Below are 13,903 nucleotides of genomic sequence, written 5' to 3'. Positions count from 1 at the left end.
TGCTTATTTGACATGCAACATAACCAAATTGAGTGTTGTCGACTTATATTTATACATTTATGTGTAGATTAAAGTGTTTACATGTAAGTGTAGATTGCAGTGTATACGTGTATATAAATATACATAAATGTAGAGAGCATGAAAGTATGGGCCAGACATGAATTGTAAGAACTTATGAAGGCTTCTTCGCACCTGGTCACAGTTATCAAAGACCTTATTTTTATATTATACACTTTAAGTAATTATATATCATATATATATATATATATATATATATATATATATATATATATATATATATATATATATATATATATATATATATATATGTATATGTACATATATATGTGTGTGTACATATACAGTATACTGTACATATATACATACATATGTATAATATATATATATATATATATATATATATATATATATATATATATATGTATGTATATATATATATATATACATACATGCATCATGTGTATTATACATAGACAGAAATAAACAGAAATTATATATATATATATATATATATATATATATATATATATATATATATATATCTATATATATATATATATATATATATATATATATATATATATATATATATATATATATATATATATATAAGTATGTGTACGTGTACTGTAGGCTATATGAGTGTGTGGGTGTGTAACGGACGCTCCCGTCTAGAGGCAACTTATGTCAAATTCGTTTCCCTTCAAAGCTTAACATCATTATGTTTTGTAAATCTTTAATTTTAAAATCAAACCTAAACGCTAACACCAACCATTTGTAATTAACATTGCAGAAAATACATTACAATGCGAAACATCGCCGTGAACATTCGCATTCATGAAGTGCAGTTAGACCTACAAACTTGGCGGCCAGACATACGTGGTCTTTGAGACAAAAACTAGATCGTAACGGGGATGTTTCTTAAACATCCCGTCGTTACCGAGAAAATGGTACCGTAAATGAGGGCCAGCGGATCCGTTGCATTTAAAAAGCCTTCTAGATCTAGCGCTTGTTGTTGGAGCGAAATAGCGCTCGGTGCTTTCCGTTCCTTACACACACATTGGACTTCGATTGCGAAAATACGGATTGATTGCACAAGTTTCTGCAAGTAAACTAAGACATTTCCGCTCTCGATCACTTGCAGCCTTAAACTAAACCGAAGGTTGATCAGTTTACATCCAAGGATTTGAAAATACACGAAGGGAAAAACCCGACGTAGAGAACAGTTCCAACTGGCAATGTGGCTTCCTCCTGGTAACGATTGCACCAAAACAAATTCGGATCCAGTCACTCATAATGAAAAGGATGTCTTTATGATTCGTGATGAAAATTTTACTGAAAATGCTTGAGGTCTTAAACAAAAGAGAGTGACCACTCACACGGGCAAGATGAATGGTACGGAAGACAGGAAAGTGAGAAACAACAAACTTGAATATTTCCTGAAGAAGAATCTGCACCCAAATGTCTACAGCAACATAAGGTAAGTTCCTTATTATCACACTCTAGGAAATGGGGACCTTGTGTCCATAATTCAATGTTTTTCCTTGTTGTTAAATACTATTAATAATGTGAAAGCTGAACTATTTATGTACTGGTATGCACATGTACTGTATATAGGCCTATAAAATGTAAGTATATACCTAGTCCCCTTGCCAACACACTCGCCAAGGTAGTATGTGCAAAGTAAAGAGGGCTAGAAGGGTGAGAATTGTTGGAGTGTGAATATATGATGAAAAGTGAGCACAGAAAAAGTATAGATCAAATTGTTTTGACGTGGTTTGTCCATGAGGAAAGTAAGGCAGGATTAGGATGGTGAAAATGATGTATAATTCTGAACTCTCGGTAAGAAAGATGGGAGGGGAGCCTAGGAAAAGTGCGAGAATATTTACAGCATAGATATTGGGGTGCTAGAGGGTATTATCTGCGTTGTTTCTGCTAAAGGACAAAAAATCGTTACTACTTCATTCATACTTTAGGTAATGGACAAAGGATGGGTCCTCTGGGTACAAAAATTCTGCATCGTTAGCTACTTCATAAATCTATTCAGAAGGCTCCTCGGGATTGCGCAAACCCTCTGCGCAATGCTTCACGCACCCCTATCTTGTATTCTCTCTGGCTGCCAGGATATTAGGATATTAAGGCGTTCCGCTCTCATACCTCTTGTACTATATCTATCAAACACACTCATAGTCTTCCTCCTCTTGTATTCCAACAATTCCATTTCGTGCACTTCATTTTTTTTTCACGAAACTAGGGTTCCAGATTCTTTCCATACGACCAAACCAACGCAAAACCCTCTGTTCCATATTTCCACTTATGTCAGATGTTTTTATTTCTGTATTTCCACGTCCTTTCTATCATTCTCCCCTAACATTTTGAGCAAACACTTCATCATAATTGTGTCATCCATTTTCATCCGTATTCTGTCACACTTCAGTTTCATAAAAGTGAGTTAGCTCTAAAATTCATTTGGCTAGATACTCCTCTTCTCCATAATTTCTTATAACCACTAATACTCCTTCCCGCGTCTGTGACCCATCTCTGAATATTACACTCTCCTCATAAACAACCTTGTTGACATTGTATACCCTTGTCTAAGACCTCTGTTTACACTACACCTGTCGTTCTTCGATCTGCCAGTTCTATCGCAATCTTCGCTTTCACCATAAAGAAACTTTTAACTGCCATCAACATAAATTCCACACATAAATTCATCTCCCTCCACCTCACAGAATTATCAGTTTTATCACACACTTCTAGGTTCTCGTATGCCGTAGACAATTTCATTTTACTGCCAAATTTAGTATAAAGGCGTTTTTTTCTTAACACACACTTGGTCCAATCGCCCTCTTTCTGGCTTGTATTCTTCTCCTGTCCAGTACTCCATTATCCATCTTATTTTCTTAATCAAAATCCGTCCGTACACTTACTTGCTATACTATGAAATGTTATATACGTTTCGTTTCTTGGATTTTGACACCTGTGCCCTTTTATACAAAAGCGCAGTTGATCCTCTCACAAATTATTTTGAAATCTTTTTCTCATTCGGGTTTTTTTTATTTTTTATTTTGCTCAAGTCAGTCCTTTTCCTTCCTGGAACGTAAGAAACTATGACTGCATTAAGTTGATCAACTTATAAACTTGTTTGGTGATGGAATTTGATACTTCTCGCAGGCATTTTAGATTTTGTATAGTGTTTCGCAGATTGTAGATTTATTCTTTTAACTCTTTCGCCCGTTTTGTCATGATCTCCATTACATAACATTAAAAATATTTTATATGATCCCTCCATAATGAAACTGACTTTTCGCTTCGCTTTCATCTGATTCCATTGTTTCAATTTACGTAGTCGTCGCCATAGCTCTAATTAACTCTGGACAACGCCTCTGACTTTGATAGAAGGAACACAACTCATCTTTGTGAGTGTCTGTGATTTGAAGAGAGAAAAAAAACCTCGTGGCGACCCAGATTTTCTCCGTGTTTAAGATTTCCAATTTTATTTTATGTCATAAAGAGTTTCTCAATTTGCAGGTGCCAATTATGGGTGCAGACCCAATGAGGTTCTAGCTCTGCTTTCTTACACAATTGTCTTTGGGGCAAGTTTGTCATTACCTAAGACAAAAACGTGTTTTTGAAAGTAAAGTTGAGGAATTACCTACAATGAAGGAGGTTAATTGCTGAAATAAAATTCCTAAGAAAACAAAAGTTGCCATGAAAGTGAGAGAGAGAGAGAGAGAGAGAGAGAGAGAGAGAGAGAGAGAGAGAGAGAATAATCTGAAATTCTAAGCATTTCATGGCATGAAAACAATAGCATAACATAAGAGAGAATGGAATATTTTAGAATGTAAAGACGAATCTCTCTTAGAGAAAAAAAAAAAAAAGAATACGACGCGATTGGACGGCAAAGTAGGACAAAATTCACATGAGACAAAAATACCATTGTAATTTTAGAGAGAGAGAGAGAGAGAGAGAGAGAGAGAGAGAGAGAGAGAGAGGGCCCAAAATGTGAAAAACGAAATTCGGAAGAAACAAGGCCACAATTAGAAGAGTCAGAAGGGAAGTCAGAGAGAACGCATCTTGAAGGACGGCAGTGTCCGAACACGATCGCTCGGCACGGAACAAACAATAACTTGATCAATTTTCTCCCTTGGCCCAGAACAAACAGAAACAAACACCGAGAGGAAATGTGGCACAGTGGCAATAGCCGCTGTGTAATAGCCTGGAAGTCATGATATATTTCGTAATAGACACGACACGGTGACGACATTTCTTGAGATGTCTATGGCCCAATGCGGGTTAAGGTCAGAGCACCCTGAAACTGTACAACCTTCCCACAGATGTACCTAGCAAATGATCTCTCTTTGCAGATATAGTAATCGTTTTATCCATATATATATATATATATATATATATATATATATATATATATATATATATATATATATATATATATTTTTTTTTTTTTTTTTTTTTTTATATGTGTGCGTGTATCATTTGAGAGACCTGGGTTCGATCCCCATGCGAATCAGAATTTTTTTTCTGGGAAACACTTGCTCATGTGTTGATTATTTCGATCGTATTCACGCTCAAGAGGTAATTCGAATGAAATGCTGCCACTTTGGTTACTGGTGGGTCGGGAAGTTGGGTAAAACTCGCTGGTATATTAGGCAGAAGTTTGCCCCGGGAAAACCTCAGGTACAGAAGTACTCGGATTCCGACTTATTTTATGACCTGTATGGGTCAGTTGGTAACTCCTTTGCCATTCATTTGAGAGACCTGGGTTCGATGCTGATGAGTCAGAAATTTATGTATGTGTATATACAGTATGCATGCGTTTATACAGTATATATTCATATATGTAAGTACAGTATGTATGTATATATATATATATATATATATATATATATATATATATATATATATATATATATATATGTATATTGTGACAAACTTTCTGCAGTTTTACGTATGATAAACAGTTTGTAACTGCTTTTGCACGTGACATTTTTATCCCTTTAAATGTTAAATCCTCCTATGTTTAATTTCCATTAGGCATAAGTTAATCTGTGGTACAAAATGTCAAGCTTAAAATTTTCAGTGACAAAGTTTATATATATATATATATATATATATATATATATATATATATATATATATATACATATACACACATATTTACATATAAGTATATACATATGTATATATATGTGTGTGTGTGCGTGTGTGTGTGTGTGTGCGGGCGCGTGTGAGCACCCCTATGCTATCATAACTCGAACTTGGTTTCCATATCTCAGAAAATCCAGATTAAACCGATTCTAGACATGAGGAATTCAGAACTCGCCCCCTCAGGCCTAATCTGCCTCCATGACACTACTATTCCAGGCATTTTAGGTCATGTAACGGCTATCTGTCGTCTATTCCGTATGGACATCAGTAAAGGGTGAAGCCTGTCAAGGTGACATGGGTTGGTGGAAGCCATCGTCAATTACCGCAATCGAACGACTGGTGTCTTTCCCGCGCTCTTTGGTGAGAGAGTATGATCGTAACTATTATGAATGTTGAATAAACACTTTTTACAGAGCGTCCGCTGTCCGAAAACTGCTCACCGTTAAATCTAACAGCAGTCCCCAAAACATCATTATGCGAGCTTGGAAGGTTGTCCCAAATGGTTAAAAAGCCGGTTTTTCCAAGATAGGCCTATGAGTTATGGTCGCCTTGAAATCATAAGAAATAAAATAGGTTTTGGTTTAAATAGGTCCTGTAATCTTTTGGATGGCTCCCAACTACAAGACTCTATAGGAAGTATATTTCAGTCAAAAAGAACGAAGAAAAAAGTAAATGTGGATATTATAAATATTTGATAAATGCCGTAAGCTAATTGCAGAAAGCAAAGATAACCTTGGGATGTTTGCAGCAATTGTAACCTACTTTCTTTGAGTCATATTCCTGAAGATAATGTTAATTTTATATACATTTTTAGTATGGAATTAATTAAAGAAAGAGGTATATATACGTTTTTATCACCGAAGACTTCTCGAATAGCTTTCTGTAACAAAAAAAAAAAAAAACACTGACTTCCCTCTCAAATTAAGAAAATATTTTAGCAGGATATGTATTGCTTGAGAGTCGCCATTAACTCATGATTGCAACATTTATGAATCTTGGCAAAGTTTTTTATTTTTATTGTAAATGCACCTTTCATTTTTATTGTAAATGCACCTTTTGTCAGCGTTACTACTGTTGCCAAAATAGATCCAGAGATTTTAGGTGCAGCGATCTCTGTTGGTGGAAGAGTCCGGAGGTCTACTCCAGGCTTCCTATACGTTCTCACATGGCTGCTAAACCTTGGCTGTAGTAAAGAAAGAGCATTTGCTCACTTCAGCGGCTCTGTAGCAACTCTTTTATAAATCTGACCCATTGGCTCTTGCATCAGATATGTATAAGCCCCGTTGGCATAAATTTCATCAACGAGTATCTTTTCCTTTTTAGTTTTCTGTAAAAGAAAGGTATTGTGCCGGCTTTGTCTGTCCGTCCGCACTTTATTCAGTCCGCACATTTTCTGTCCGCCCTCAGATCTTAAAAACTACAGAGGTTAGAGGGGCTGCAAGTTGGTATGTTGATCATCCACTCTCCAATCATCAAACATACCAAATTGCAGCCCTCTAGCCTCAGTAGGTTTGATTTTATTTAAGGTTAAAATTAGGCATAATCGTGCTTCTGGCAACGATATAGGATATGCCACCACCGGCCAGTGATTAAAGTTTCATAGGCCGCGAGTCATACAGCATTATACCGAGACCACCGAAAGACAGATCTATTTTCGGTGGCCTTGATTATACGCTGTAGCGGCTGTAAAGAAAACTCGATTACGCCGAAGAAACTTCTGCCCATTTTTTACTTATTTTTATTTATTACTTTATTGGGGGGAACAAGAACATAATTCTTACTCTCTACCCAAGTGGCATGAGATTGCGATTCCACGTCGTAGGGTTTAATGAAAAAGCAAGATGGCTACTGATGGCTGAAACTTTATACCGCCATTTTTGTGGTTAGTCTAATTCATGAATGCTTGACAAATTCATCGACGGATGGGTCGATTGGTATCGTAGTAAAATACGCCAATATCTCTCATAAACGATACATTGTTATCAATAGCTTCTAGACGTGCCGAAATCCGTTAGGCATTCTTAATGTATATTCAGTTATATTCACTTACATCGGGGCACAATATGTCGAGTGTCTAACATTTGTAATCGACACTGATTTGGCTGTTATTTTCTCATGGCTTAATTCTGTTGGTCGTGAACGCCGGAGTGAGTTTGGTAACAGCAGAAATATTTAATATGGGAAAGCATTGTACCCATTCACTTACAATTCATTCATTTAACTAATTCGCCATTAGATTTATTTAATCGATTCGTTGTAGATTACTTGTTGTCTATAATATTTATAGTCGTTAGCCTGGAGGAGTTAGGCACAAAAAGTATACCTTAGTTTAACCAGACCACTGAGCTGATTAACAGCTCTCCTAGGGCTGGCCCGAAGGATTAGACTTATATTACGTGGCTAAGAACCAGTTGGTTACCTAGCAACGGGACCTACAGCTTTATTGTGGAATCCGAACCACATTATAGCGAGAAATGAATTTCTATCACCAGAAATAAATTCCTCTAACTCTTCATCAGCCGGCCGGAGACTCGAACTCGGGGCTAGCAGAGTGCTAGCCGAGGACTCTGCCGACTCGTCCAATGAGGAACTAGGAGGAGTCAAGCACGTGCGGCAATACTTGCCACAGCGTGAGTGAGAAAATAAGGTAGTAAATTGCATTTCAGTCGTACGGGAATATTTATTACTCTCTAATTTTCTCTCAGATAAATTATATTAGGTCCATCGTTAGTTCTGAAATCGACATAACCGTCCACCTACGTATTATCGATACTAATTTGTCGGTCCAGAACATCGAGTGACCTAATTATAGGTATCGAGTAGTTCGATCAGTCTTCGCTCATCCACCTTTCGTCGGTCACAGGTTACAACCAGATGGAACTGTCGATACCAAGCCCTGTTGTTTTTAGTTTTCCGTAAAAGAAAACTATTGAGATGGCTATATGTCTGCACTTTGTCTGTCCGCCCTCAGATCCTAAAAACTACTGAGGCTAGAGGGCTGCAAATTGGTATGTTGATCATCCATCCTCCAATCATCAAAGATACCAAATTGCAGCCCTCTAGCCTCAGTTATTTTTTTATTTTATTTAATGCTAAAGTTAGTCATGATCGTGCGTCTGGCACCGTTATAGGTGCCAACAACACAGGCCATCACCGGGCCTTGGCTGAGAGTTTCATACAGCATTGTATGCTGCGCAGAAAACTCGAATGCGCCGAAAAAACTTCGACGCATTTTTTACTTGTTTGTTGTTGTCGATACCAACACGAGTAGGTATCGACTGCTCTCTTTAGCTGTGCTTTGATATTTTGGAGTTGTGGGTGGAGTCTTCCGTTTTCATTTTATATTTTTATGATTTCTATTTATTTTCATATGTCATATTTTTCGGATTTTTTTTAGTGTGCGTGTTTTATTTATATTATAAGTATATTATTAAAATCGTCCCTTATAACCTAATTTACATCAATATCTTATCTTTTGTTCCAATTTTCTATTTTTTTGCTTTTTTTTTTTTTGCTAATCTTATCGTTTACATACTCAACTGAATTGTATGTTTTGTACTTGTGTATGTATATGATTTGTTTACAACACAGAAAAAATTGCATGAAAGTGACAGAGAGAGAGAGAGAGAGAGAGAGAGAGAGAGAGAGAGAGAGAGAGAGAGAGAGAGAGAGAGCTTTCCTTTACTAAAAGACTTTAAAAAAATCAAAATGAAACGGTAGCCATTAAGAGATCTTAAGAGACAAAGTGGGTAAACTCTTCTTTTCAGGAAGAGAAAAAGGAAGACATGAAAAGAAAGAGAAGAGAGAGAGAGAGAGAGAGAGAGAGAGAGAGAGAGAGAGAGAGAGAGAGAGAGAGAGAGAGCTGGAAGGGACTGGTCTAAGACGGGGGGAAGGATTTCGACGCAGAAGACTGCCCTAAATCCGTCTCATGGAAGACTCTTAAATGTTATGTTCCAAAATTACATTGGGAATCGTCCCTCGTCCGCTGGAGCGTGCGAAAATGACCAAAGTCCTTACCGACGCTCTATAAAGATGGAATCTTTATAAGACTTCGCTTGCCTAATCTTGCCTCGAAGGAGAATGTCACCGAAATGTCGCGCGCAATGACTTAAATGTCTTTATTAATGAGGGACATTTAACTCAAGGAATCAAAACACCTCGGGGCGTGTAGCTTTCATCGCAAGCGAAGAAGCTTGCCTTTTCTTCCTCTCCTTTTGATTTATTCATATCCGAGACCTAAATCCCGCAGGCAAAACAAGTTTTGTTATTTAAGGCCGTAAGGTCGTTTGGCTTTTCAAACTGCCTTCATCCGGCCCAGAACAGAATAAGTGCGTCTGAAAGGATGGAAGGTTTTAAGATTCCTGAAAAGCAAAGCAAGAAAAGAGTCGCAAAATCTGTAGCTGAGGAAGAGAAACCTCCTCAGAGATACTCATTTTCTTGTGGACGAGACTATGAGGCGGTATGAGGGGGGGGAATCAAAGTTCATAGAAATGAATTATTAAAGAGTGTTCTACCCCTAACCAGCGCCGAACCATATTGGATTTTATTCTAATGTCAGTTGTTTCATGGTCTTTACCAGTGATTGTTTATTTGTACTTTGAAGCTCTTCGAAAATATATGCACGGCTCAAATCCTTCAAACTACCGTCATATGGATCAAATTTCACTATCGATTCAGTGTTGGGAAATTGACTCAATTCTCGCCTCACCCTTAATTACAATTATTGGAAAATTGAACCATTTTTTTTTTTCTCGGAAATCTGTTGAAGACGATAGCCGTTTTCCATGTTGAATGGAACTATATTATATTCTGACAATAAGAACAAATGAAAGCAAATTTTTGTTACATCTTATTTTTTTAAGGAATATTCATGTTCAGGAACCAGCTTACTATTGTGCAAAAATGATAAAGCTATTAAAGCACTGCTAAACTGAAGGAATAAAAATCTTTTTTACACGATGTTTCTCCCGTAAGTAGTGCTTAATAGCCAATTGCTTAATTTAGACGTGAATTTTTACCGTAACTCTTACCGAAATTGAATTTTGAAAATATGAGTTTCTTTTTCGTTAATGTCTTTTAACACGTTAATTGTTAGTTGTTTAGTAAAGGATGCCTTAGGAATCTTGTTTCATAAAACTAATAGCGTTATTAAGCTTAGATAGTTATCATCCCTCATTTATTCAGTTCTCGACAATATATATATATATATATATATATATATATATATATATATATATATATATATTGTAATATACTGTATGCAGTGAGGGTGGTGACTGCTGGAATTTAAAGAAATAACTTTCTAAATGGCGGTTACTTGACCTTTGTTCTCTATGCATTTTGTAAATCAAGCTTCATGATTATTTCCTGCAAACCAAGATTCATAAGGCATCCCCAAGCAAATAATTGATAGCTATCACTATTAATGTAGTAAAAAAATAAATTTTAACAAAATCTAATTACTGTGAGATTACGCTAGAATATTCATACACACATATATACTGTATATATGTATATATATATATGTATGTATGTAAATATATACTTACATATATATATATATATATATAGATATACATATGCATACTATGCATATACATATATGATACATACGTATGTATGTATGTATATATGCAATATATATATATACTCATATATATATATGTATGTCTATATATGTATATATATGCGCATACATGGCATGAGTGTGTTTATTAATATGTACGTGTAGCGTGCATGTACTCAGCAACCTTTGTACACTTGTGCTCAATGACATTTAAAAAAAATACATATGTTATTTTACATTTACCAATTATGGAAGGTCAGTACCAGACACAGTCGATTAGCGTTTGAATTCTAGACTCCATGCGTGCAATAGTGTTCCATCCAGTCTTAGGACACAACCAGTTAACTTTGGCACGAGGTTTAATGTATTATAAGAGAACAGTCTTCCTATATGCGCGTATCTATATATAAATATACACGGCTATATAAAAAAAAAGAGAAGCATTCTATTTCAGGATATCAGCAACAAGGCGTCGGTCAACTTTTGAAGCTTAGCTTGGCGTATGACTAAGCAATAGCTGGTATGTTTACTCTGTATCCGTGATACCGGTGGTCGTCAATATTGTGAAGTGTCTAGATTGGGGTCCAGTGTGGGGGGAACACCTTCCTGCTTTATCTTTGGTTTCATCACTTTTATATCTAAAATAATATAGATAAAAGTCTCTTATCGTTAATATTTCTTTTGGAGGGATGGCGGCCATGTTATGGGTCACATTACATTTTGTTACACTTAACAAAATATCTGTCTCTCCAGATTATTGAGGGGTAATTTTTATTTATTTTTATCTCTCTGTCTTGATTGTACTCTACCCTCCTCGACAGTGCCCACTTTCTTCTTTCTTTCTTCAGTATATTTCTATTCGCCCAGTTTAATCTTCCTTGTTTTTCATGCTCGCTTTCGTTCGCAAGTATAGCATCTCTTTTGATTTGTTTAAGGATTTTCTTCTTTTTCTTCTTTTTCTTCTCCTTCTTCTTCTTCTTCTTCTTCTTCTTCTTCTTCTTCTTCTTCTTCTTCTTCTTTCTTTCTTTCTTTCTTTCTTTCTTTCTTCAATATATTTCTGTTCACCCAGTTTAATCTTCCTTGTCTTTCATGCTCGCTTTCGTTCGCAAGTATAGCATCTCTTTTGATTTATTTAAGGATTTTCTTCTTTTTCTTCTTCTTCTGCTTCTTCTTCTTCTTCTTCTTCTTCTTCTTCTTCTTCTTCTTCTTCTTCTTCAATGTCAACCCATTACCCCGATTTCATACAAACTTATATCTCTGTATCTTTAAATTTTCAGTTTAATAATATTTTTGGAGACTAACCGATTACCGGCTTTCTTTTTCTCTCAAGCTCGAATATTTTAGAGCTGATAAAGCTCACTGATGCTTAATTTCATCACATATTCATGCTCGCAGTTCTTATGATCCTTTCGTAGCCTTTAACGAGAAAGCAACAAGTATGTTTTGTGTTAGCCATGATGCGCTGGGTTCTGTACTTGACTGGTACAGTAGTGCCGCGGCTTGAGCGTGAGAAATAACTACCATCACAGTGGTAGGTATTTTTCGGTAATTGCAGTACCATACAACTACTGCCATCAATATCCAACTCCAGTGTAGTTGGTAGAATCCAGTACGTGAGGAAGAAAATCATGAAAGAGAGAGTAGGAAATCGCTAATGATATAGACAGATAAATAAAGATGGTGATCTCTGGAAGGGACGAGATTGATTTTCTTATCAAGATAAGAGAAAGTAGTCACATTACGTAATGGCGTGCAGTATTATTAAATAATGATACCACGGCATTTTGTCTGATTCCTTAGAGACAGAGATACTATATACATATATATATATATATATATATATATATATATATATATATATATATATATATATATATATATATATATATATATATATATATATATATATATATAGTATCTCTGTCTCTAAGGAATCAGAAAAAAATGCCGTGGTATCATTATTTAATAATACTGCACGCCATTACGTAATGTGACTACTTTCTCTTATCTTGATAAGACAATCCTTTTTATTCCTCCCTGTTTTTCGAGTGAATTTATACTCCCTGTGAACCAGCCTAAAAAGATCGTTTCCACCTGGAATTGGCTAAAAGATTAAGTGAGTTCTATGATTTTTTCAATTTATCTGACACTTTGACATTCTATGAAAAACCCTGACATTCACATTGCAGAAAGTCAAGGCCTTTCTTAATTTTGTATTTTTAAAATTCCTTTCTCGAAGTAGATTAAATACCCTTAACAGTCCTACTTATCCCATTCTACTTTCAACCTTGCAATCAGATTTGTTTAGAATATTTTCTTGATCTAAAGTGAATTTCACCTTGCCATGCTATGTTATGAGATTGCTTCTTCAAGGTAAGAATGATGTAGATAAATAATAGCTCTCCTAAATAATCTTGGGACGGTGAATATTCCTGCCTTTAATCTGACAAAATTTTAAGACAATTTAAATCAACATAAAAACTGAGATATATATATATATATATATATATATATATATATATATATATATATATATATATATATATATATATATATATATATATCAGTTTTTATGTTGATTAAAATTGTCGTGCAGGTATAATGATTTATTTACAGTTTCATCATACTTTTTTTGATGATGTTAGAGCTGCTCTTATCAAGACATAAGCCGATATCATAATACCGGACTGTTTCCTCGACTCATCTGTTCCTTGTAGCATCCGTTCAAACGTTTGTACTCTTGAAGGCTTTCTGGAGGAAAAATGATACCAATTCCATTCGGAGGTTTGCTAAGACATGCCTGCCGAGACTCGTTCAAACTTATAAGAATGTGGAACAGGCATCAGGAGATGAGTCATTGCCAGAATATTGCATAGCTTCCCAGGACTAAATAAGAAATGTTGCGAATCTAGGTCAGTCTCAAACTGAAATATTCGTTGTGCTATTCGTGGTAGTGACGCTAATGCGTTGTTCAGCATTTTTTAACAAAACTTTGTACCATATATAGCCTAGCTCATATATATATATATATATATATATATATATATATATATATATATATATATATATATATATATATATATATATATATACATATATATAATACACACACACATACATATATATATATATATATATATATATATATAT

At 35.3% G+C, this 13,903-nt stretch overlaps 1 protein-coding gene across 1 annotated transcript in view; it reads left to right on the top strand.

Moving 5' to 3' along the window:
- LOC136848820 (uncharacterized protein C12orf56-like) overlaps positions 1 to 13,903 on the top strand; it is a 116,324-nt gene that overhangs the window by 3,521 nt on the left and 98,900 nt on the right. Inside the window, exon 2 of the mRNA XM_067121503.1 lies at positions 815 to 1,501. Within this exon, the coding sequence (XP_066977604.1) occupies positions 1,410 to 1,501 (92 nt within the window). The 5' untranslated portion in view covers positions 815 to 1,409. The remainder of the gene's footprint in view (positions 1 to 814; positions 1,502 to 13,903) is intronic.

Source organism: Macrobrachium rosenbergii, chromosome 19 (assembly GCF_040412425.1).
Source record: "Macrobrachium rosenbergii isolate ZJJX-2024 chromosome 19, ASM4041242v1, whole genome shotgun sequence".
Classification (NCBI taxonomy): domain Eukaryota; kingdom Metazoa; phylum Arthropoda; class Malacostraca; order Decapoda; family Palaemonidae; genus Macrobrachium; species Macrobrachium rosenbergii.
Note: the sequence above shows the minus strand (reverse complement) of the source record. Positions and strands in the feature narration are given on the sequence as shown.